The sequence below is a fragment of the Pygocentrus nattereri genome, chromosome 25 (genome assembly GCF_015220715.1).
Source record: "Pygocentrus nattereri isolate fPygNat1 chromosome 25, fPygNat1.pri, whole genome shotgun sequence".
Lineage (NCBI taxonomy): Eukaryota > Metazoa > Chordata > Actinopteri > Characiformes > Serrasalmidae > Pygocentrus > Pygocentrus nattereri.
In genome coordinates this window covers 17,857,940-17,883,081 of record NC_051235.1, presented here as the reverse complement: position 1 = coordinate 17,883,081, position 25,142 = coordinate 17,857,940, and the positions used below count along the sequence as shown (strand labels likewise).

The 25,142-nt window shown below is 40.6% G+C and overlaps 1 protein-coding gene across 1 annotated transcript; it reads right to left on the bottom strand.

Annotated features, from left to right (window-relative positions):
* Positions 1–24,098, bottom strand: LOC108432375 (b(0,+)-type amino acid transporter 1-like). The gene is made up of 12 exons (XM_017706148.2): positions 23,979–24,098; positions 23,298–23,445; positions 19,263–19,505; positions 18,096–18,221; positions 17,756–17,855; positions 8,606–8,650; positions 7,283–7,406; positions 6,871–6,974; positions 3,899–3,995; positions 3,398–3,547; positions 1,920–2,094; positions 1–840 (listed from the first exon to the last, which is right to left on the bottom strand). The coding sequence occupies exons 1-12, from the start codon at positions 24,096–24,098 to the stop codon at positions 782–784; spliced, it is 1,491 nt and encodes a 496-aa protein (XP_017561637.1). The 3' UTR covers positions 1–781.
* Between the last annotated feature and the right edge of the window lie 1,044 nt (positions 24,099–25,142).

Genomic DNA, 25,142 nt, shown 5'->3' with positions numbered 1-25,142 from the left:
TTAAAATTTACCCATGAGCAGTTTCTCAGTATCTAGAACCCTCAAAAAGGATGCTCAGAGGTCAGTGCTCATTGGGTGAAAGGTCTCATAAAGGATGTTTTTTTCTCAATTGTTTGGTCTGTATTTGTAAAATCTATGGAGACCACTTAGGCAGGGGGACACTCGCAATTTAAAGTTGATCACTAAATAGCTACTGCTATAAACATCTGTTTTATATTTCAGATATGTGTATAATGTTCAACAAAATGCAAAAAATAAAACATAAAATATAAAATCGGTCATAACTTTTACAGGCAACATGTTTATATTTTTTCCAGATCTGTTAAATTCGGCAAATAAGCATCAATTTTGTAATAAAATGTGTAGGAGTGTGTTCTCTGTAGAGGTAAAAAAAAATGACAAAACGTGTACATTTCTGTGTAGTGCATTAGGAGTGCCTAAACTTCTGAACTTCTGCATATGAGTGTATATTGGGGATTTTACTCATGGGCCTCCTTGCTTATTTCTGGGACCACCAGCACAATGAAGAACACTGTTATGGGAGGTTGTTGTGCACTGTGTCTTACTTTAGAAATGAGTATTTTCTTACCAATTGATGTTTAAGGCCTTCTTTTTGCTCAGTAGAGGTCGCTCTGGCGATGTAGTACAGTACAGGAAGATGGCAGTTGAAGTTCTTCATAACACTCTGTGCAGTCAGCTTCCCTTTAAGTATTCTGTAGCAATTTGTTGACTGATCAGACTGATCATATCCGGTGTTTTCCAACCTACTGTCTGAGGTTCTTCACTCTAACTCCGGTGGGACAACTTCCATTAGCAACTGCAGATGCATGGTGATGGGTCCTAGGAATAAGACGGGTGAAAGATTAAAACCAGTGCTATACCAGTTCCAAGTGAACCACAACAGGGCACGATAAAATGCCACTTGTTTGGCATTTTTCATCATGAGATGGCACAATACCACTTCTGTGCTTCTGATACTGATACTGAATGCTTGAGTATTGGTTTGACAGAATTCACAATTATATATTGCTTTCATGTTTCTCCTAAGTGTTCTCTCACCCAGCATGCATTACACAAATTCATTATACAACCACTGATAATACCTGTGGTGTCATCCAATCCTGGCCACTAGCCAGGTTACTTAAACCAGAAAAAAATGCCAAACTCATCTAGCTAGCCATGGTAACTGCTGTGCTATCTTGCTGAAAAGTTTGTGTCTGTTTATATTGGATGTTTTCTCTTTTCCTTCTGATATTAAATCTCACATTTTCTGCTAAAATTAGCCTGAAACTGATACCAGATAATACTGTCACCACTATTTTCACAGTTTCAGAGATATAGTCCATTCACCATTTGCAAAGCAGACATTTAAAGCTAAAATACATATTAAAATACATACATATTAAATTTATTGTGATATGCAAAAGTTTGTGCACCCCTGATCAAATGACATGTTTTCTTGCTTTTCTAAGTGAAAATAGATTAACAGATCCAGACATACTAAAGCACAATTACTATATATTTTTTAATTTAACATATTGGGAAAGAAATAAAACATAAGTTCAAACTGATTTCAAACTTCAGCATGCAACTGTAAATTGTTTGGGAATATATTACACAGAATTAAGTTCTTAATAAGATGTACTAATGGATAACCAGACAAACTAATGAATGACAAATACTCCATTTGTAGTCTGTATATTTGTCTCTTTTGGAAATAAATTTATTTTAATCATTAATTAATGTTCTCTTAATCATTTATTAATACTTATACATGGACTCAAGGAAATTATCACTACAGTCACTCTACTTGTTTAAGCAGGTATTTTCAGTACCTTTTCCATTCCAACAGTCCAGCAGTGAAGTCTCAGCTAAAAGTCTCTGCGTGAATGAAGAAACTAATGAATACTGTTACTCACTCATGACTCTGCGGGTCCAGCTGAACTTGCGGTGGACAAAGGGGTAGTAAAAAATCATCCCGCCTACGATGAACACTGTGCAGTACAGATATTCAAACTCAGGCTTGTCGATGATTGGAGCCAAAACCAGGTAACAGGACACTATGACCACCACAACTGGGATAATAATGGGCACCTGTGGGGCAGAAACATCAGGCACTCTCAGTTTTTGCAATTCACTTCTACAGAGTCAGGTTTGTTATTACATCAAACATGCTGTTGAAGTCAAATGGAAATCAACACAAGCTTTTTTGCCTTGTTAGCTTGTTTCTGCTCATGTTAAGCAAAATTCATCATACAACAGCAGTTTAAGTCTTTTTTCATTATTTCACTATGTGAAAAGCAGAGAAAGCAGAGAAACATATTAACTAACAATATCATGCTTCACCTCCTCCTATCACCACCCCCACCTATCATTGAGCACTAGTGCTCAGCTAGCTCAGAGATTCCGGCTTATACTGTTACGGGATGGCGGATCCAAGTGCAGAACTGAAAGACAGTGAAAAAATAAGGGGACTAAGGAGGTTTATTGGGGCCACAGCGTGTGTCTTTATGACGTTGTAAAAAGGGGGGTAACCCAGAGCTGGGTTTGAACAGCCGCTGTACTAATCGATTGTCCGTGGCGTTACTGCTGTGCCACAGAAAAAAGATGGAAACATTAAACAAAGGAACTAGAACCAGCATGCTCAAACTAAGGCTGAGTTAGAAAGGTGAAATAAACGATAATGAGAACACAAAAGACACTGCCACCTTAATTATGACAGGAAGGCAGACTTTATGCTTCTCTTCACGTGTTTGCTCCTAGAGCAAACACCTTTTGTATGGCTTGGATTTTTTGCTTTTTGTGAGTAGTTTGGGGGCAATTATTCTCTTTTGTTTTTTCCCACCCTCTTCTTCTCTTTTTATTTCTCTTTTTATTTTTTGGGGCAATTTCTTTTCTCAGCTCTCTTTTTCTCTTTGTGGTTTTGAGGCTTTAGTTAGTTTCTAGTTTCTTTTCTTTTCTTTTCAAAGACTAAGCTCCGTAACGGTCACCCCTGTACAAAGGTTTGACAAATGCTGCCGTTTGCCACAACCTTAAGTAGGGGAGCCCATAGGTGTACCAAGTGAGCCTGATTGGTCCATGGCTCCTCACCACCGTTGCACTCTGCTGGCAACAGGAGGTGCAAGCTGGGCGCCTTGCTGCCATCGCCCTCTGCTGGTAGCAGGCGGGGCCAGCTGGACCCTTACATATACCCTATATATATCACATTATTTACAATTAACGAGCTTGGTGTTGTTAAAGGTTTAAAACCTTCCAGTCCATAAACTGGACTGTTTTAACTCTCTATAGCTAAGTTAAAACTTCTGAAAGTAAATAAGGACATGAACTAATTAAGGTCATGAACTGAACCACACTGACAGTACCGGCATGGACAAAACCTTGTGTCCCCCATTCTTACCTTTATAGGCCTTTCTAACTCTTTTCTTGTGAAGCGCATTACAATGAGAGCGAGGGCAGTCAGACCATAGAAAAGCCACTGAGCAAAGCTGAAGTAGTTAATGAGAGTGTTGATATCTGCTGGAATTATGTAGAAAATGGACAGAATACCCTGCATTAAAAAAGAAAGCGGGATTAGGGCATTAAAATTTTATTTACATGAAAGCATAAAGTGTTTTGTTTTAATACTAATTGCAGCATATTTGTCTGCACACATGGATTTGCATCTTCTAGGGCAATGGTTCCCAACCTGGTCCTCAGGACCCAGCAGATGATCCACAATTTGGCTCCAACCTGACTCACAACACAAAGAGACGAAGGAAAATTGCAAACTCTTTGGGGGCCCTGAAGACAAAGTTGGGACCACTGTTCTAGCGCCTTCTAGTGAAGTCAATTCTACTACAGTATTTATTAAAACAGACAAATATTCAAAGTGGCAAATCCTTTAAAAACAATGACTTACATTAAAGATGAGAGCTGGTGCAGGAGTGAAATATTTCGGACTAATATAGGACAGGATCTTCACCATGTGGCCTTCTCGTCCAGCGACATATGTCAGCCTTAACAATGCACATAAACAAGATAATATCAGTTAGTTCTGAGGGTCTGCTAAATTTGTTGTTACATATTTTGCTTTTTATTTAAAATTTTAGGTATGAATTTGATCAGTTTCTAATCTATGTTTAAATCACTAGCTATGAAAATTGACAGTAAAAGGGGTTAAGGAAGGGCTTGGAAGTCCTTAACCACTCAAAATCGCAGGCTTATTACATGCTAAGACTTTTTATTCAGTAACTACAGGGACTTCTATGCAAACTGGTTAAGCTACTCTTAGGTTTTAGAACTGTGTAATAAACCTTTGAGCCTGGTGGGCCCGTGGTCTGTTAAGGGGTTAAAGTATTTTAAAAAATGAACAGGTGAAACAAAATATTAGTGCCACTTTATTCAGACAGCTGTCTATAGATAGTTTATAGACATTCAGATTAACAAGCTGTGTACTCACATACAACTGGAAATTAGTGGATCAAATACAGCAGTGCTGCTGAAGTTTTTAAACACCTCAGTGTCACTGCTGGACTGAGAATAGTCCACCAACCAAAAATATACAGCCAACAGCGTCCTGTGGGCAGCGTCCTGTGACCACTGATGAAGGACTAGAGGATGACCAACACAAACTGTGCAGCAGCAGATGAGCTATCGTCTCTGGCTTTATATCTACAAGGTGCACTGACAAGGTAGGAGTGTCAAATACAGTGGACAATGAGTGGACAGTGTTTAAAAACTCCAGCAGCACTGCTGTGTCTGGTCCACTTGTACCAGCACAACACACACTAACACACCACCACCACATCAGTGCTGAGAATGACCCAGCACCCAAATAATAACTGCTCTGTGGTGGTCCAGTGGGTATGCAGAGAAACAGAAGGACTACAGTCTGTAGTTGTAGTACTAGAAATTGCACTTATATGGTCAGTGGAGCTGATAAAATGGACATTGACCATAGAAATAAGAAGCTGGTTTTAAATGTTATGGCTGATTGGAGTATATGCTGTATATATGTGCAATAAAGCCTCTTAGTGTGCCTGTCTGTTCCACCACAATTACCTAATAGTGAAACTGCATGGTAAACATTGTATGAAGTGTTGTGCAAATAATATTCCCCTGTAATGAAATGTTAGGTTTTAAAATGTTTAAAAATGTTTAATTAATGTTTAAAAAGTATAAAATAATGTACTATAGTAGCAAATAAATGCCCTAAAGTAGTACAAATAATGATTGTGTGCAAATAAATCTTATAATTTATATTAAATGGCATGAAAACACATTTATAATTTCATATTCCCATGCTTGTGGCAAAATGGAAATGAACTGACACAAAACAAACAGCAAAAATATTTATTTGCTTTATATGGCAATTGAAGTAAAATGGTATGATGCTAAGACTGCTATAGTATTCCAGTTTGCAGTTAGAGCACTGTTTGGTGGGTGTTTAGTGGATGCTAAGGTGCTGCTAGACTGTTACTCTCTGAGGTGATCCCAGGTGGTTGTTAAGGTGTTTGGCCATTACTGTGGTATTTCAGGTGGTTGCTAAGATGTTGCTTGGCACTTGCTAGGCTATGGAGCTCTGTCCCGTTACTGATCCAGCCACGGGCCCATCCATCTGGTCTGCCAAGAGTCACTCTCATTTAATCAGTCCATAAAACCTTTGAAAAATTTGTCTTCAGATATTTCTTGGACCAGTCTAGACACTTCAGCTTATGTGTCTTGTTCAGTGGTGGTCGGGTTTCAGCCTTCCTTACCTTGGCCATGTCTCTGAGCACTGAACATCTTGTACTTCTCGATACTCCAGCTAGGTTGCAGTTCTGGAATATGACAGAACTGGAAGATAATAAGTTCCTGGTAGCTTCACGCTTGATTCTTCTCAAATCCTTGGCAGTTATTTTGCGTCTTTTTTTCTCAACACGTTTCTTGCGACCCTGTTGACTATTTGCACCAAACATTTGATGGTTCTGTGATCATGCCCCAATATCTTAGCAATTTCAAGAGTTCTGCATCCCTCTGAGAGACTTTTGATCATTTTTAACTTTTCAGAGTCAGTTCAATCTCTTTTTTGGCCCATTTTGTCTAAAGAAAAAAGCTGCCTAATAATTATGCACACCTTGATATACGGTGTTGACCTCCTTAGGCCACACCCTCCCTCATTACACAGATACACCTGCTATGCTTAAATCCATTAAGCATTCAAGTTTATCCAGCTTGGAGTTAGAAAATATGCCTAAAAATGATAATATGGTCAAAATACTCACTTGCCTAATAATTGTGCACACAGTGTAGGATCCCACATGGTCGCTAAGGTGTTGCTTGGTCACCGCAGTGTTATCTCAGGTGGTTGTTACGGTGTTGGTAGGCCACTGCTATATTGTCACAAGTAGTTAGTAATATGCGTATGTATCTGTATGTAATGTCTATGTGAGGCAGTGTGAGAGATATACTTTGTGATCATTCGAGTGAGGTAATGTTTTGCCATTCTGCCATTTGCATTCTTAAGGGAAAAAAACTGATCAGTGTGAACGCTGTACGAAAACCACATGTGCGATGAGTCTCAAATGCACAAGCGCACCATTCCCAATATAAGCTCTGCAATTGTGCACGACTCAAAAACTGTGACCCATGAACCTGGTAGAAAAAAAGGAGTTAATTAAATAATTAAATAAAAGACACGATGTTGGCTTTGCCTAGAACACCTCACTACACAACACAGTCACAGGTAATATAATAGTTTATCTGGTCCTTGTTTTAAAGAGCATGGGAAATAATCTGATTTGTGAAATTTCAGTTCCCATGTGATTAGATTTTTATGTTCCTAATTTGTGGCTCATTTTGGATTTTGCAGCTCATTTTGAACTTTTTTAGTAGAAACATTGTTTAATTTACCTTCCAGCTGTGAAACAGCTTCCATTAGCAGCTCCAAAAGCGGAGAAGACCACAAACAGCGGCACCAACCATGAGACTGGGTACAGCACTCTGTCACCATAAGTCTGTGAAGCAGACAATGTTTTTAAAAAGAACCATCTTAAATAATATCAAGCGTTAAAGAGCAATAAGAAAGGTCTGAAACAATGCTGGATCTTTGATCCTGTTAGAAAAGAACAGAGGCAGCACTAGAAACCTGTGAAATATAAGTATACATGTGGAAAACTGGATATTAAAAAATATTTAAACTGTCAAAACAGCTGATTGAGGAACTATGACTCATTTGCAACATACCTGATGCAATTCCGTGATTTTGTTATACGAAACACATTATTTCATGTACTTCATGCATCTCCATGACAACTATACTCACCACAGCAACAGCAGGTGACTGCAGTAGTTCTGTGGGTGTCAGGACACTGAAGTAGGCAACATTGACTAGCACATAGCAAACAGACACCAAAGGAATCCCAATCATGATGGCCAGTGGAAGATTCCTGTCCACAGGGCAGACAGACGTTCAGCATTACAACACAAAGTCCATGGAAACTGTTCTACTACAATTTTAATAGGCAGACTCTTGGATACAGATACAAACACATCAGCTCAAGGAACATTTCAGAAACTTTAAAAAAAGAAAGCTATGAATTAATGAATATTCAAAGTCTTTCAACTGTCTTTACAACTACAAGCATAATGCAATATATTATATAAACAGTTAACACCAAACATTGATGCACTCCATCTAAGTTGAAAAGAACTGATTCATATAATTCATAATGTAGGCTAATGTGAGGTGCAAAAATATAAAATCCATCTAAATTTAAATTTAAATACTGGGCATCAAGGGCAGTTCTTAGTGGGGCAACTATGAGTCTGAATGAGTTCAAGGCATTTCATAAAAAGGGCGATATATGGAGATATAAAAGATATGGAGATATAAAAGATATAAAAATTAGTCATTGCTTACAATGTACAGGACGTCATATGTCCAGGTTACTTTATGCCTATAGGTTACTTATGCACTATACTGTTTGATGCTGGTAGCCCTAGAAACAGCATAACATTTTGGTACCTGTTGCAGAATTGATGAGAAAATTAATAGGATAAGAACTTTAAGAACATTTCCCTCTTGGCCACAAAACTAAAATTGTCTTTCAACGGACAGTAAAGTACTTGCAGCTTAAAAATCATAATCACTCTGCTCCTAGCTTTTCACAGCTTGAGCAATGAAGCAAAGAGGAATAGGCCAGCTTTGTTCCAGAATAATGGTTGAGGTTTTCCAAAAAATGTTATTTTTATAAAATGCTTAAGCAGAAAACAGATGCAAAGACAAATAGTAACATCTGAATAAACACAAATATAAACTGGCATTGTAATTCTGTGTTTGTGAGTGAGTTGGCTTAATTTCCAAAGCTCTCCTAAAGTAACTCCAGGATTTTCAGTTATAACCCCCACACCTTCAGCTGATCAGTCTTTCATTAAATTAAATCAATTGCGCTGCTGATGGAATTGAACAAATCTATAAAATGACACAAGTGTAGCAGGAACCAAACTTGGGTTCTTCAAACTCTAGTCTTCTAACCAACATCTCAACTTTTGCTGTATTTCTCGTTTTTTCTTATGTTATGCAGTGTTGTATAGCATATGCAGAATGAATCAATGTGGTCCCATATGAATCACTGCCTTGACTTACCGGTATGGGTTTTTCAGCTCTTCTGTTATGAAGTTCAGCTGATTCCTGCAGAAGGCAAAAATGACAGTATTTAGTCTTCTACTAATACAGTAAACCTTGTGTACTGTTAGCCTCTGATTAACTCTTTGTCTCTCTTTCCAGTTCATGTAAGGAAAACAAGGAAGACTGATATTTAGTCTCTACTCATATTTAATAGCCACTGGATGGCAAACTAAAGCTTGCCATCATGCCTTTGGTGACTTCATGAGACCACCTGCCACACTTACTGATAAGGACATTTTAACTACTGATTTGTTATTGTTTTGAATGAAATCACTTTACTAATGATTCTTCCCATGCAGCTGTCTATGACAGGGACCAAAGCAAAAAATATTCTTCTGACTGAATTTTTTATGTAAAGTCATATACTCCATACACAGAGGAGGCCCTACATTAGGGCATGTACACAGTGTCCAGCTTTTTTTTTTTAAGGTTTTCATGTAAAAAAGGTAGAACATCCTTAGCCTGTAATGTCTGCTAAACAAGTAAAATTATGATATTTCAGTACCTGGGGTGCATTACCATTGCCGCTGTCTTTCAATGCAGCCACTAAGCTGTCAAAAGGCATTGCCCTACACTTTAAACACGTGTGACCAAGTAAGGCTTTTCTATTGCCAGCTTGCTTTTATATAATTTCAATGGTGTTTTCAATATATTAAATGAAACTTGGTACTTTTTGCAAAGCCTGTCTCTGTTTTTAGTCATACAATCTACATAACTTTTCAGTGCTTATGTTTTTATTTATCTTATCTTATTATAAAACCAAAGAGGTTTTTTAAAAGTAAGTATCTTATGTCAGAAAAAGACACAAAAAACAAAACAGCACCAGCAATAATGAACAGCGTAATTATTTGCAAGTGCAATAGTTCCTAGAACAACTTTTTTGCTTTTTACCAGTGAAACCACGTGCCTGAAGCTTGTACACAGGTACAGTAGTTCTGACTCCAGGAGTGGAGAATGAGGAGAAAAAGGCTCTAGCAGGTGCAGTGGCTCTGACTCCAGGAGTGGAAGATGAGGAGGCTCTAGCAGGACCAAAGTGCATGTAACCTTACTTTACCAGGGTTCCTACGTGACTTTTCCATGACATAAAATGAAATTTCCATTTAAAAGTTGATGAGTTCATTAACTATATTAGTGTTTATTTAACATTTACATATTATTAGTTTTTTCCTGGACTGGGGCCTTGTCATGACGGAAGGGTTTGTGTGGTCTAGGGATCTTCAGAGCTAAGTAGTCAGGAGCAATATGCTTCTGATAGGGTCTCCCAGGGCAAACAGGTCTGGAGTGAAGACCCAGACTAACGCGATCCAAAACCCCACCATGCACAACATACACAGAAAAGCGTGTACCCTGCCCGGGAGAGGGTCACCGGGACCTACCCCTGGAGCAAGGCCTGGGGGTAGTGTTCCTCGGTGAGCACCTGGTGGCCAGGTAGTCCATGTAACCCAGCTGGGTTTAACCTGAAGAGGCAATGTGGGGAGACCACGTGGGCTCAACACACAAGGTCCAGCATTAAGGAGTAGTGCAGTGCCGTATAGGCAGTGGGACATTGCAGGGAGGCCCTTGGTGGCCTAGGCCCCTGCGGCAGAAACTGGCTCTTGGCTCTTTGTGCCAACTAGATATAGTTGGGCTCACCTCCACCAACAGTGTCAGCTCTGGAACAAAATTCCTGGATAGGGGTTGGTCCCTCTCCTACTCAGGGGTTGCACAGGGTGAGAGGCGCTGGGCGCGTCTGGGGATACTCACGAGTCCCCGGCTGGCGACCATGCAGTTGGAGTTTGTCTCGGTGGACGAGAGGGTCACGTCAATGCGAATTAAAATCACAGAGAGGAAAACTCTGACTATTGACTGTGCTTATGCACCAAACAACAGGTCAGAGTATTTGGCCTTCTTGGAGCGAGTGGGCGGGGTTCTGGAAAGGGTCCCACCTACAGACTCCATAGTCTTACTGGGAGACTTCAATGCTCATGTTGGCAATGACTGGGAGACCTGGAGAGGCATGAGTGGGAAGAACGGCCTGTCCAATCTAAACCTGAATAGTGAATTGTTATTGGACTTCTGTGCCAGGCATGAATTGTCCATAACGAACACCAAGTTCGAACACAAGGATGTTCATAAATGTACATGGTACCAGAGCTCCTTGGGTCAAAGGTCAATGATCAACTTTGTTGTCGTTTCATCTGACTTGGGACCATATGTTCTGGACACTCGGGTGAAGAGAGGTGCTGAGCTGTCAACTGATCACCATCTGGTGGTGAGTTGGATCAGATGGCAGGGAAGACTGATGGTCAGACCCGGTTGGCCCAAGCGAATAGTGAGGGTGTGCTGGGAACGACTGTGGGAGGCCCCTGTTTGGAATGATTTCAACTCCCACCTCTGGGAGAGCTTCTCATGTCCCGGTGGAGGTAGGGGACATGGAGTCTGAATGGACCCTGTTCAAAACCTCCATTGTGGAAGCTGCCAGGCATAGCTGAGGCCAAAAGCTTGTGGGTGCCTGTCGGGGCGGTAACCCAAGAACCTCCTGGTGGACACTGGTGGTGAGGGAGGCAGACAAGCTGAAGAAAGAGGCCTTTAGGGACTGGTTGGCCTGAAGGACTCCCGATTCAGCAGATAGGATCCTGATAGGCAAAAATGGTGGCAGCTGCAATGGTGGCAGAAGCAAAATCTAGGGCATGGGAGGATTTTGGGGAGGCCATGAAAAAAGACTTTCGTTCGGCCTCAAAGAGGTTCTGGACAACTGTCCGGCAACTCAGGAGTGGTTGGGGTGGCTGCACTCAAGCTTCAGCAAGGGTGGAGAAACTCTGACTTCAAATGAGGATATTGTTGGTCGGTGGAAGGAGTACTTTGAGGAACTCTTTAATCCGGGAGACGAGCTTCCCTCACGGGATTCAGGGCCAGAGGCTTCTGGTGTGTCAAGTTCCATTTACCTGGTGGAGGTCATTGAGGTAGTTGGTAAGCTCCTCAGTGGCAAGGCACCAGGGGTGGATGAGATTTGTCCAGAGATGCTTAAGGCTCTGGATATTGTGGGGCTGTCATGGCTAACAGGCCTCTGCGATATTGCATGGACCTCAGAAACAGTACCATTGGACGGGCAGACCAGGGTGATGGTCCCTATTTTTAAAAAGGGGGACTGGAGGATGTGCGCCAACTATCAGGGTACCACACTGCTCAGCCTCCCTGGGAAAGTCTATGCTAAGGTGCTGGAAAGGAGACTCCAACTGACAGTTGAACCTCAGATTGAGGAGGAACAATGCGGATTCCGCCCCGGCCATGGAACAATGGATCATCTTTTCACCCTCTCACAGATTGTTGAGGGGGCACGGGAGTTTGCCAACCCAGTCTACATGTGTTTTGTGAACTTGGAGAAGCCTTATGACTGTGTTCCTCGAAATATCTTGTGGGAGCTCCTCTGGGAGTATGGGGTGCCGGGGCTACTACTCCCAGCCATCCAATCTCTGTACTCCCTGAGAGAGAGCTGTGTTTGTATACACAGCATTAAGTCAGACTCTTTCAGTGCTAGTGTTGGACTCCGCCAGGGTTGTGCCATGTCTCCACTCATGTCAGGACATAGCTGGGGTCAGGAGGGCATTATATGTGGAGGCCAGAGGGTGGCGTCTCTGCTATTTGCAGATGATGTTGTTCTTTTGATTGAATCACATGGATGCCTCCAGCGCTCACTGGAGCAGTTTGCAACCAAGTGTGAGGTGGTTGGTATGCGGATCAGCACCTCCAAGTCTGAGTCCATGGTCTCAGTCCGGAAAAGGGATGGCATGCCCACTCCAGGTAAGGGGAAAGGACCTGCCCCAGGTGGAGGAGTTTAAGTATCTTGGGGTCTTGTTCACAAGTGATAGGAAGAGGGATCATGAGTTTGGCTGCAGGCTGGGACAGGTGGCCACTACTCCTCCGCATTGAGAGGAGCCAGCTGAGGTGGTTCAGGCATCTGATCCGGATGGATCCCCCTGGACGTCTCCCAGTGGGGGTCTACCAGGCATGGCCTACCAGGACAAGACCCCGGGGTCGTCGTAGGACCCACTGGAGGGATTATTTCTCAAAGTTGGCCTGGGAGCGGCTTGGAGTCTCTGGGAATGAGCTGGAGGAAGCTGTGGGGGACAGGGTCATCTGGGATTCTCTGCTCTCTCAACTGCTACCGCGACCCTTCTGGACTAGCGGTTAATGACGATGACGACGACAATGACGACAATGATATTAGTTAATAAGTCAAAATGCACAACGAGCAGGGCCACTGGAACCACGATGCAAGTAGGCATTTGACCCCTCACTGTTCAAAGTACTGGGAAATAAAATCACTTTCTGAATGAGTTCAGATCACTTACATCATAAAGAAATTAATTTGCATGGAGCACTCATCAACAGACATGTACAAAGAGTCTCAGACTCTTTTGCAACCATTCAGAATGTATATTTCAGGTGGGGGGCCAGACTCCTCCCAAACAGTTGCAGATCCCTGAAACAAGCTTATGCATTGGGCTATGTTGTGCAAGTAGGGAGAAATTAGAGGAAGAACAATCTAAGTTTGGGTCTAGCCAGTTAAAATCCCCACCAAGTATCAGTAAATGTGTACACAGATCAGGAAGAAGGGAAGAGTTGGGGCACAGACTTTTGCTAGAGCGACCTGAACATTAAATAGCTTTCTTGTTACAATAACGTAGTGACCATTTCTGCCTGCGGTAGTGCTGGTAGAGATAAAATGTATACTTTTACCAATTATAATGGTAATCCTTCTTGCCATTGATTTGGAAAAAGAGTGAAAAAGTTGTCCCCCTGAACCTTTTAGAGCATGAAACTGGTAAAAGTGGCACAGGTGGGTTTCCCATAAAAACACAACATCTGAGTTAAGCTGTTTAAGGTGTGATAAGACCTTGCATCTTTTAACTGGATGGTTTAAGCCTTTGACATTCCAGCTCACCAGTTTTAAACTACTACCCACTATGTCTTTAAGTGAGGGTTTAATGGAAGTCTATGCTGTCGATCATAGTGTACTCCAAATTAAATCACCTTTACATGGGTAGAATGCAATGGTGTGTGTGATTAGAACATTTGGAAAGAAGCATAACACTCAGATGAAGGTAGCCAGCTGACATTGGCCAGGTCAGCTTATTGGCCTGTAGTTTTCTAACAAACTTTATATGAAAAACTATGTACATATTCACATATATATCAATGACAGAACAAAACTCTTGGGTGAAATTTCCAGAACAAGAGTAAACATGGGCTCATAAATGTATAGACACATATTAGCGCAGTGACAAACCTTTTCAATTATGACATTCAAGCCTTACAAACATAACAAAGCTAACTGGACATAAGCCTTTTGCTATGGGATGGTGGGGAGATGGACCCAAGTGCAAAACTGAAACCCAGCAAAAACAAAAGGCAACAAGATATAAGGGGCAACTGAATATGCAGTTGCCATCGCTATTAATGAGGTGCCCAGACCGAGGGTCGGACAACTGCTGTTATGGTCGACGATCTGCGGCACTACCGCTGCACCACTGGAGTGTGCAAGTGGTGACGGTCAAAGCACCTCAAGGAAGGTGGAAAAAAACACGGGGACGAACAATAAACAAAGAAAATTCCACAACAATGCTCAAACAAAGGCTTAGTTGAAAAGTGAAACAAATGAAAATGAAAACACAAAGACACTGCCACGGTAATTATGATGGTAAGGCAGACTTTCCTTCACTTGTTTGCTCTTTCAGCAGACACCTTTGGTATGGCTTGGATTTTAGTTTTTTGTGAGAAATTTGGGGCAATTACTCTCTTTTGTTTATTTCCAGCCGTCTTCTTCTCTCTTTTTATTTTCAGGGGGTAATTTCTTCTCTCAGCCCTCTTTTCCCTCTTTTGGTTTTGGGTGAAAAAAGGTGTGACAAACATTGGCGTTTGCCAGCACCTTATATAAGGAAGCTTCCAGGTGCGTCAAGTTAGTTTAATTGATCCATGGCACCTTTATGCCATCGCCCTCTGTCAGAAGCAGCTGGTGCAGGCTGGGCGTCTCGCTGCCGTTGCCTTCTTCCAGCAGCAGGTGGCGCAGGCTGGGCACCTTGCTGCCGATGCCCTCTACTGAAACCTTACACCTTTTTTTCACTATCAAGCCACACAACTCTCAGGGTCCTACTGGGCTATTCCGTGCTGGTCGGGACTCGTGAAACCAGTCAAGGTTTCTCTTTCTGTTGTACCACTAAATCAGAACCAGGAAATACACAAGAAAACTACACAAGCCAGAGGATAACAGCTAACAGGCTAATAGCTATGCACACACCACAAAACACTTTTGATTCCATCTGTCCCTCCAACGCCAGTCTCTCAGTGTGCTCTCTCTCTCTGTTCTTTATACTCTAAAAAGGGGGTATTTGTGCATTGGTTACTGAAACAGCCTGTACTGCTGAAAGTTTCACCTGTAGCCAGATAACTACAGTAGCGTTAGCATCACCTAGCAGGGTATAGCTCAAAGCACCACAGAACAGGTATTTTTTATCTTTCTGTCACTTTCTGTCAACATCAGTCTTTCTAATTTGTGCTCCTATATACAAGTTTTTATCCTCTAAAAAAGTGTTGTTAATCATTGGTTCACTAGAACCGAGCCAGTTCTGTGTTCTAGGAGGCACCGTACATATGTGTTAGCTTAGCCTATTAGGTTAAGTAGCCTAGTTGGTGACAGCTTAGAGAACAGATTCAATTTTGGCTTCTTTCTGGCATTCCACTCCTAATCAGTCACCTTTGCTAGTTACCCTTATTAGTCCCACAACAGGGAAATTTTCCCTCCGCATTTTCATCCATCTGTGCGATGAAACACCCACATACACACTAGTGAATGCACATACACTAGGGGGCAGTGAGTACACGTGTCTGGAGTTGTGGGCAGCCCTATCTGCAGCACCTGGGGAGCAGTTGGGGGGGTTAGGGGCCTTGCTAAAGGGCACTTCAGTCACGTACTGTCAGCTCAGGGGATCAAACCAGCAACCTTCCAATCACAAGGCAGGTTCCCTAACCTCCAGCCCATAACTGCCCTCTCTGCTGTACTCACTGTTATAAGTTCTTAATCATCTATACTTATCTATAGTTATTTGAATCAAACCCATATTGCGGTGTTTGGATCTCTTCAGCTATGCTAATTTAACTAGGAGAAACAAGCCAGCTATTATTAGCTTAGTTAGGAGGCTCCAGCTCTAGACACCAGAGAACAGGGTAAATTTTGGCTTTCTGTCCCTCTAATATCAGCCACTCAACTTTACATCCTCAGAGTTGAGTCATTGTCATCTAAATTTGTATCATTAAAGTTTTTATTAGTCAACCTGTTCTATAGTGAGCAGAGCTAAGAATGTGCTAGGAATCTCCAGGTTAGCAGTGCCGCTTAACATTTTGAAATTGGTGTTAGTTTGAAGCTTTGACATTTATTGAATGGTAGGTTTAAATTGTGCACTGTTTTAATTTATTTCCCATTCTTGTGAGGAAACTGAACTTATTTGATTGTTATGAAGTTTGAAATACCACAGCAATAACGTAGAACCAGCAAATAGCTATGTCATTACATAATCCTACCAAATGGTTCTGTGTCCCCCAGCACGGTTAGCTAACCATGCCGAAAAAAATGTGCTGAGACCAACACGGTCTAGACAGGTACTGGTTTCCCTTCACACTCAGAACCATTTGGCCCTGCAGCAGAAAAAAAGGCCCTGGTTAGCTATAATTTGTTTCACACATATCTAAATTCAGTTGACTTGACCCAATAAGTAACTTTCATCTTTGAAAGTGTGCTCCAACCACCTGTTTTTGGCCCCAGGCAGTGTAATCTTAGCCTATCCAGGTAATGTAGTGAGGGCCACAGTCTTTGCTTGTACAGTTCAGCCATAATGTCCCTGTATTTTGCTCACAGACACATCTCATTTAATCTAGAGTCTTTTAAAACATGAATTAGGTGGCCATGGTATTCCAGTTTTCCTCTGCTTCATGCTTCTTGAATTAGGAGGTTTTTGCCCTGGTAGCAGTGAAGACGCATAATAACCAAAAGTGGCCTCTCCCCCAGGCCAGGCCTGGCTACTAGAGAGCGATGTGTTCTGCCAAATTCTGGAGATATGGGAGTAGCTCTTTGGCAAAGACCTCAAATTGTAAATTGGAGAAATGGCATCCACCTTCAATAGACTCTGGAAAGACGGGGATGTTGAATGTTCTACCCTCTGCTACATCCCTCTAGGTCGCTGATTTCGGCTGCTAACTTTGATCTATCCTTCTAGATTGGCATAGAGAGACTCTATGAGTCTTAAATATAGTGTTTAATCGATCTGCACATCATTCTGTTTTAATTTACATTTTTCACAGCATCCCAATTTTTTTGGAAATGGGGTTGTAATTAATTTTTTTTTTAATTAATCTTGATATAAGCCAGCCAGATGAATAGCCAACTAGCCATGGAATGTTAATAACAAGTGCTGCATAACCTTCGTTAGTGCACTGACAGGAATACAGCCACAATTTAAATAACCAATACAATACGTCCCAATTAGGGCCAGACTACAAAAGAAAACCATATTGGCCTACCTCCTACACAAAGTGGACTCCGTAATCCAAAGTATCTAGTTCTTCTTTCCTCCAGATGTGTTTTTTAAGAGAACAAGTCAACGAATTTAGCCATAGTTCTTAATCTAAAGTTGCTGCTGTCTGAAACTCTGACAGAACTAATGGCATGAGTTAAGGTTAACATAAAGTAGGCTAATGCAGTCTAATGTCTCACACACACACACACCCACACACACACACACATCATCTAAACCACCTCTCCCCCTGGGTCACTGGGATAGTCTAATGCCAGTCAACAAAATGTTTTATTATTAATAAATTACTATTATTATCATTATTGATAACCTTCATAATTCTAATGATTCCCAAGACAAAGCAATTTACATTCAAGGTAATTTGTGAAAATAAAACTATTTTTAGCCCTGCGTTTTTTCTCTTTGGATCTATGATGATCTCACACATGGCCTCTCTGGAATCCCACTGATGGAAATTCATTGTAGCAACAGAGAACTTTAATCTATGCTATCTGGCTGTGATCAGAAAACAAAAACACAATCAGATGATAAAATAACTTACCACCCATCATAAGCCCAGAGGCCATTGTAAAAGGCCAGTCCGATTGCACCAAATGATGTTGCTGCTCCTTTAAATGTATCTGTGAGATTCTGTGTATTTCCTGAAAACAAGGACATGAAAAATATAATACGGCTTTAAATTTGTAGCAAAGGTTTACTTAATCTTCTGCAAAATCACTTTTTAACTTCCTCAACAGAAATAAAGAAGGGAGTAAGCATAGGAAAAATACCTACTGCTTCTACATTATACCTGCTGCATTTGACAGAACACTAATTGTTTAAGGAAAGCAGCCACAGTTATGCAGTTTATTGACTGTATGGGTAGCACAGTGTGTACAGACCTTGGGCCAGCATAACGATTCCTGATACCACTATGATGACGATGATAAGGAGTTTGGCTGCAGTGAAGAAGTTTTGGACATAGCTGGCAAGCTTCACACTTAGGCAGTTCACGAGCACAATCAATACTGTGGAAACATAAGGTAGGGACAGAAAGAGAAAGTAAATTTGCTAGAGCAAGTAAAAACAAGAATAAGTAAATGTATGGAAATGCAAGCCAAACCACATCACCACTGATAAAAAAAACACAAGCAATACACTAATTCAGTATATGGGAACAGTGTCTGGTGTAGAATATCTCCATATCAAATATGGTAATGATCAATATAAATGTCACGCAGCCCTAGGGCTCAGAAGTCTCTGGGCATCAATATGGAATTGGAATAGAATGTCAAACTAGCTCTATATGAACTAGTGTGAAAGTGTGATGGTTAGGTGTCCACATACTTTTGGCCAGGGGGATCACATGATCCTCAGACCTACATCTCGCTCCAGTAACTGCTCTCTGACTCCTGAGTATGAACTTCTTACACATGTTCTTGCATGATTAGCTTAGTATAAAGCCCGGGCTTGTAGACTAGTTTGTTGTGAAGTATTGCTACTTGTTCTAAGAGTTTCTGAGCATTATTATGAGTTTTGGTATTTTTACTTTTGCCCTTTTTGCCTTTGTCCTTTGCACTCTGTTTGCCAGGTTATGTTTGTGTTTTTGTGTCTCTTGTCATTTGTGAAATCTACCATTGCTTGTTCTCTGACCATGTTCTCTGTCCTCTGTTCTTGGATCTTTTTGGATTCCAACATTGTCACTTTCTCTTTTGATCCACAAGCATCTGAGTTATTCTGCCTTGTTACAATCAAATGTACCCAAAAAAATCCCACAAAAAATTCCACATTTTAATAACAAAAGTAATATGACATTTCAATGAATTTTTAAAATTAAAATAACAGGCTTATCATAATACTTGTTTAATGTGTGTGCACTGAATCTTAGGGGGTGTACCCAAAGGTACCACTGCATCCCTTGTGAGTTCTGTACCTATATGATTATTAAGTGTTGTTAACAGAAAAATAGTGGGTTTTTTTCAATTTGAAGCAGGTCAAAGCCCTGTTTTCCTAGCATTTAACATACTGGTGAATAACGTAGTGTTCCTGATAAACAAGTTCTGACATACAGATAAAAGCTGCAGCCAGGCATTTGGTGATCATCATAGGTGGGATGCATCCTGGGTAGAAAGGCGTGGAGGCATATTCTGCACAGCTGAGGGCGATGATGGCAAAGGACGAAGGTTTCAGAACAAAGATGGTTGTCCAGGAGTAGAGGTACGCCAACACGGGCCCAAAACCTTCCATCAGGTACGGGTACTCACCACCTGACTTAGTGATCATTGTGCCAAGCTCAGCATAGCACAGAGCTCCTATAGTAAACACAGAGACATGTACATAAGTATATCTGTGTCAAAATTCACATTAAAAAGTAATATGTAACATGTATTTCTATGTTTAATTTGCAATTTTGGCTGTATTAAAAATTAATTATATTCAAAACAGCTATAAACTCTTCAACCACCATGTTTCAGAGAAAATGTTTTCCACCAAGCTTGCTGTAGCCCCCCGATGGGTCGACTGACATGTAAAAATGCATGTAAGATAAATTATGTTTTAAAGGAATTACTCCAGATGTAGTCAATCAGCTAAGACTATTTGGTGTCCAAATTTTGCATCAGGAATGAAGTGCAGCCCTATGAGGCTAACATTGCTAACAAACTCAACAAAACAGAATTCAACAAAAATCCATATCTTTCTCATAAATACATTCCCAAATCTTCTCAGCATCCAGCTATTCACTGTGGTTGTGCAGACTTCCTGATGTGGTACAGGACACAGCATGAGCTACAAAAATTTGCAAAACTTCCACTTGTAGCTAAATGCAGCATGTAGCCATTTCAGACAAAAGCCAAATTCAGACTCTCCTGCAAAATCGGACTCCAATTCACATTCACGCACGTCTCTCAGACACATGGACTCCAGATTACATTCCATTACGTTTGCACTTTCTGTTGTTCTATGGGTTGTTGGATGTAGTTTGAGTGAACTTAAAGATGGTTTGCGCATGTAATTAAGGAAAATAATATTACAGTAAAGATTTGAGTGATTGACTTTTAGCATTTGTTAGCAATGTTAAACTCATAGCTCCAGTGCTAAACATAAAGAAGCTAAATTTAGATACTAAACATGTCTTGGCTGATCGACTAAATCTGGAGTCAGTTAAAAATGATGTAAATCTGATTTTTCACTAAGCCATTCTTAAATTGGATTTTGATACAATTGCTGCGTAATCATGTGAGGCATGAATATGCAGTATAGAAAATCAATTTTATTCTACTCTTTACTCACAGCTAAGTAAATAAAATGTCTATCAGTACACAAAATAATATACAAATTTTGAGCCAAAAGTTGCATGTGTGCATGAGGAATCTCATTTCAAATTCAAGAATACATCGCCATTTTAAAAATGACCTTTTAATTTTAACACACAGAAGCTGTATACTGTTTTGTGTTCATATTGAGGTCAATGAGTCCACCATGGGGAGGTTGTAATGTACTAAACTAAAGAGGATTTCTCACAAGACTGTGGTGGGAATGTGTGCCCATGTACTGTGACTTGTGCCAAGTGACGGAAAGCTTCTAAAAGAGTGCACATACCTGATTAACCTCCCTACAAACACAAGTTTACCTTACTCTAATCCCACTGCACCAACTTCCACCAATGCTGTGCTACTTGGCAGTTTCTGAAGAACATTTCTGTGTAGGTGGCTAATTACCTGATGTCCACTAGTGCTTTTATTTTATGTGTGTCAAACACAACCAGTATTCCCATATTATAGCCTGTGTGTGTTTTGGGGATAATGCTTTGAAAAAAAAAAAAAGCTTTAGCTACATTCCACCCAAATCACCTTTAAGGCTTCTTGTTATTCCTGTCAGCTCAATATATGCAATTGTACCATTCTTCTGTACCCTCTTCCCCTATTTGTTGGTTTTACTTTTTAATCTAAACATAATGCAATGCAATCACAAAGCTGACAGTAACTGTAAAAATACAGCAACAACAAAGACAATTACAGATTCATTATATGGCCAAAATTCAAAAGTTCAAAAGTTTTAGCCACCTCAATTTCTAATAAGTGTATAACATCAACACAGTCTCCAAATATTGGCTGCAAAATGGGTCATACTGAAGAGCTCAGTGATTTGTTTGTGAAATTTCTGTCATGCTAGATCTGCCTGGGTCAACTGTAAGTCATTTTACTTTGAAATGAAAGCATCTAGGAACTGCCCAGCAGCAGACCACACAAACTCAAAGAGCAGGGTGTGTAGAGCATAAAAATTGTCTATCCTCTGTTGCATCACTTCATGAAATGGGTTTCTATGGCCAAGGAGCTGCACACAAGCCTAAGACAGGCAAGTGTCAACTGGAGTGGTTTAAAGCACACCAGTACTGGATTCTTGAGCTGTGGAAACATGTTTTTGGGGTGATTAACTATGCATCACAATCTATAAGTCTAATGGATGAATCTGGGTTTGGCAGCTGGCAGAAAAACACGGTCTTCTGAAAAGCATAATGCTGGCAGTAAAGTTTGGTGGGGGAGGGATAATGATCTGTGGCTGTTTTTGAGGGTTTTTATTAGACCCCTTAGTTCCAGTGAAGAGCAATGTTAATGCTACAGCATACAGACATTTAGACAATTATATGCTCCCAACTTTGTGGTAATTGTTTGGGGAAGGTGCTTTCCTGTTCTAGCATGACTGTGCAAGGAGGGTGAAGGCTGTTATAGCTGTGGTGGGGGCAGTGTAATTCCATATTGATGCCCATAGCTTTGGAATAGAATGTCAAACTAGCTCTATATGAACTAGTGTGAAAGTGTGATGGTTAGGTGTCCACATACTTTTGGCCATATAGTGTACTTTTACTGTATTATGATCCTTTTTTGAGGGAAACAAAGTGTCAAATTAAACAGCAGTTACTGTAATTCGTTTGTGTTATTAGTGGTACAACCTCAACCTATTCACAGTGTTCAAACAGTAAAATGACAGGACAATGAAACTTAACTTTAACTAAAACATGAACATTTACGTCTTATGTCGAATGTTTAAGTTTGTATTTTGCAGTTTCACACTTCTCACAGTCATTAAATAATTGAACGAAAAGCTGGCTAAAGGACTTTAACTTTGATTTTGAATTAGAGATCTGCACAGGCATGCCAAGATAGATATCACAGATACAATTCCACAGTGCTTTACTTTGTTACTTATATACTTTTACGGTTTGTGGAATTTGTATGCTTACATATTTTCCCTCCACTGTTACAGTGTTATCATCAGGGTTGATCGTAAAAACGTCATTGTCTATACTGTACTGTTAGCATTTTATTGTTACTGCTATGTCATTTTTCTGTATTGGCTAAACCATATATAACCAGTCAATAAAGGCATTTGGAACTTGACCTTGAATATTATTGTCTTTAAAGTATCAACATGGATTAAGCCCACCTAAACTTTATCCCCTCTTTTGATGTTAAAAGAAAGCTCAAAAAGCCTTTGTTGTTGTTGTTTTCATTAATGTAAGGCAGTCTGTAAGACAATTCTATAATAGTATAATAGATAATGACATTACCCAACCTTGTCCTCATAAATGATCTATAGAAGTAGCTATGCTTTGGGAAAAAAAACCCTATTAATTGAAGCACTAAATTCTCTGGTCTCTGGTGCCGAAGAGACTCTGTTTCCTCAAAAGAGAGTATGGTTTTGACAAAGACATTTTCCGTCAAAACACAATCAGAAGCCTTATTTCTCTTGCTATATTTTAGTATACAAAGAATATTTGGTGATCATTTTGTCTACATTTTCAAAACTGCTCATTGTTCCAGCAGACCTGTAAAGCATAACTGAATTGAAATCGGTCTATTTTCAAGACTTTTTGCAATGGAGAACTTGCTTTTCTCCTAACAGGGGTCATCGAGATAATGATTTCTGTTGAAAAGCTCTCCTCTACAAATGTTTGCTATTTGCTAAATGTTGGACTGAATCTGTTGAGAATAAACAAAATGAAGGGTCATCAGATTCCAATGATTTTTGGTGCTGAAGTTGGGCACTAGAGATATAAACAGATTTAAATGAATAGGCTGCTGAAGTGACTTCTCGTTACTAACCTAGAGTGGACAACACCCCACACGCTGCCCACACACACAGGCATGGCCCCACTGCTCCTGTTCCCTCAAGCACGGCTTTGGGAGAGATGAAGATGCCTGAGCCGATCATCGTCCCTACAATCAGACAGATCCCGCTCAGCAGACCCACCTAACACAACACAGAGCAAAACAACACATAAGTAATGCAACTGAAATCCAACAAAAACACTTCAAAATACATGGGTGCTCTTTAATATAACTGCTTCTGTTTTAGTTTAGGTGGATTAAGGATTGAAATCAATTTATCAACAATTATAAACCATGGAACTCTACCATGAAATCGATAAGTAGAATATGTCTTTTTTTTTCATGCCACTGTGTGAGTGATACCACAGAAAGAACCCCTTTGGTTCCCTAAAGAACTTTTCAGTGGATAGATCTTTGAAGACTTCATGTGATCACTCCAGTTCATTGCTACAAAAGAACCTCCTCATCTGTAGTGCAGATGGGAATTAACAGGCCGTTTCCCAAAACAGTCTGGTATTAGAGCTAAGGGACGGTGACAGGTAGTGCCAGGAGTCCCAGTGCAAAACTTGTCACACAGACAGACAGTCTGGGGGGAAAAAAACCTAATGATCGTGAGAAAATTGTTAAGATTCCAAAGCACAGGAAGGTCGTATTCCTGTTTTTATTTCTACTCACATCTTTCTGCAGTATTGTAGCTTTGACTTCCTCCTCATTTGGTTTGATTATGGAGCCCACACTGCGTGTGACGCTGCCATTGCGAGTGTAATTCCGTTTTTTCAGGTCTGTTTCATCCATCACGTCTGCAAATATGGAGATTTCAGTTGGATCTTTGATTCATCACATGCTCACCAGACATACTGACCCTACTATGTACTTTTCTTTCTTTAGTATGTCATGTACAGTGAGGGGAAACAAGTATTCAGACCATTCATTTCAGACACATATACATAATTCTTTTTGACTTTTTTCAAGACTGAGTTTTAGTATGCATTTATAAGAATGAACAAAGACGTGTTTAAAAACAAGTTTAAAAACAATTGAAGAAGTAGGGGGAAAAAAAGTTTTTGGACATTATATTAGCACACACATACACAGTCAGTCAATCAGGCATAACATTATTATCCTTGTTTCTACACTCACTGTCCATTTTATCGGCTCCACTTATATAGATGCACTTTGTAGTTCTACAATTACAGACTGTGGTCCATCTGTTTCTCTGCATACTTTGTGAAAGGACCGGCCGTTTTTTTGGTCCGTTCATGAAGAGGAACCAGAGAGTGGATCACCTGTCCTGTGGAAAGTCTCAGTTGCAGCAAGAGCGCTCGGTGCAGAAAGACAGAACGACTCTCTTAATCAATCAAAGAGTTTATTAAGTCTTCTGCACAAAGAAAGAAGGGCACTCCTTCTTTTATACAAACACGTCCTGCCCTGTTGCGTACAAGCAAACAGGGTGGACCCAAATAAGTTGTCTAACAGTCATGAAATGCTAAGCTGACACTCACGGACCACCGGAACTGCCCAAAGGAGGGGGGCTTCTGCTCTGTGTACGATAATCTTACCTACGAAAGAGAACAAATGGTTCTGGACAGAATGTTGTCCCGATAAGAAGAGCAAGTTGTTTGTGCAAAACTGCCAAGGACAGTAGCTATGCTTGCTGCAAAGTCTGCTTAGAGCAGAGTTAGAGCAGAGGTAACCCTTTCACTTTGTTAACCCCCTTTTACCCTGTTCTTCAGTGGTCAGGACCTCCATGGACCACTTTGTAGTTCTACAATTACAGACTGTGGACCAGCGCAACACACACTAACACACCACCACCACATCAGTGTTACTGCAATGCTA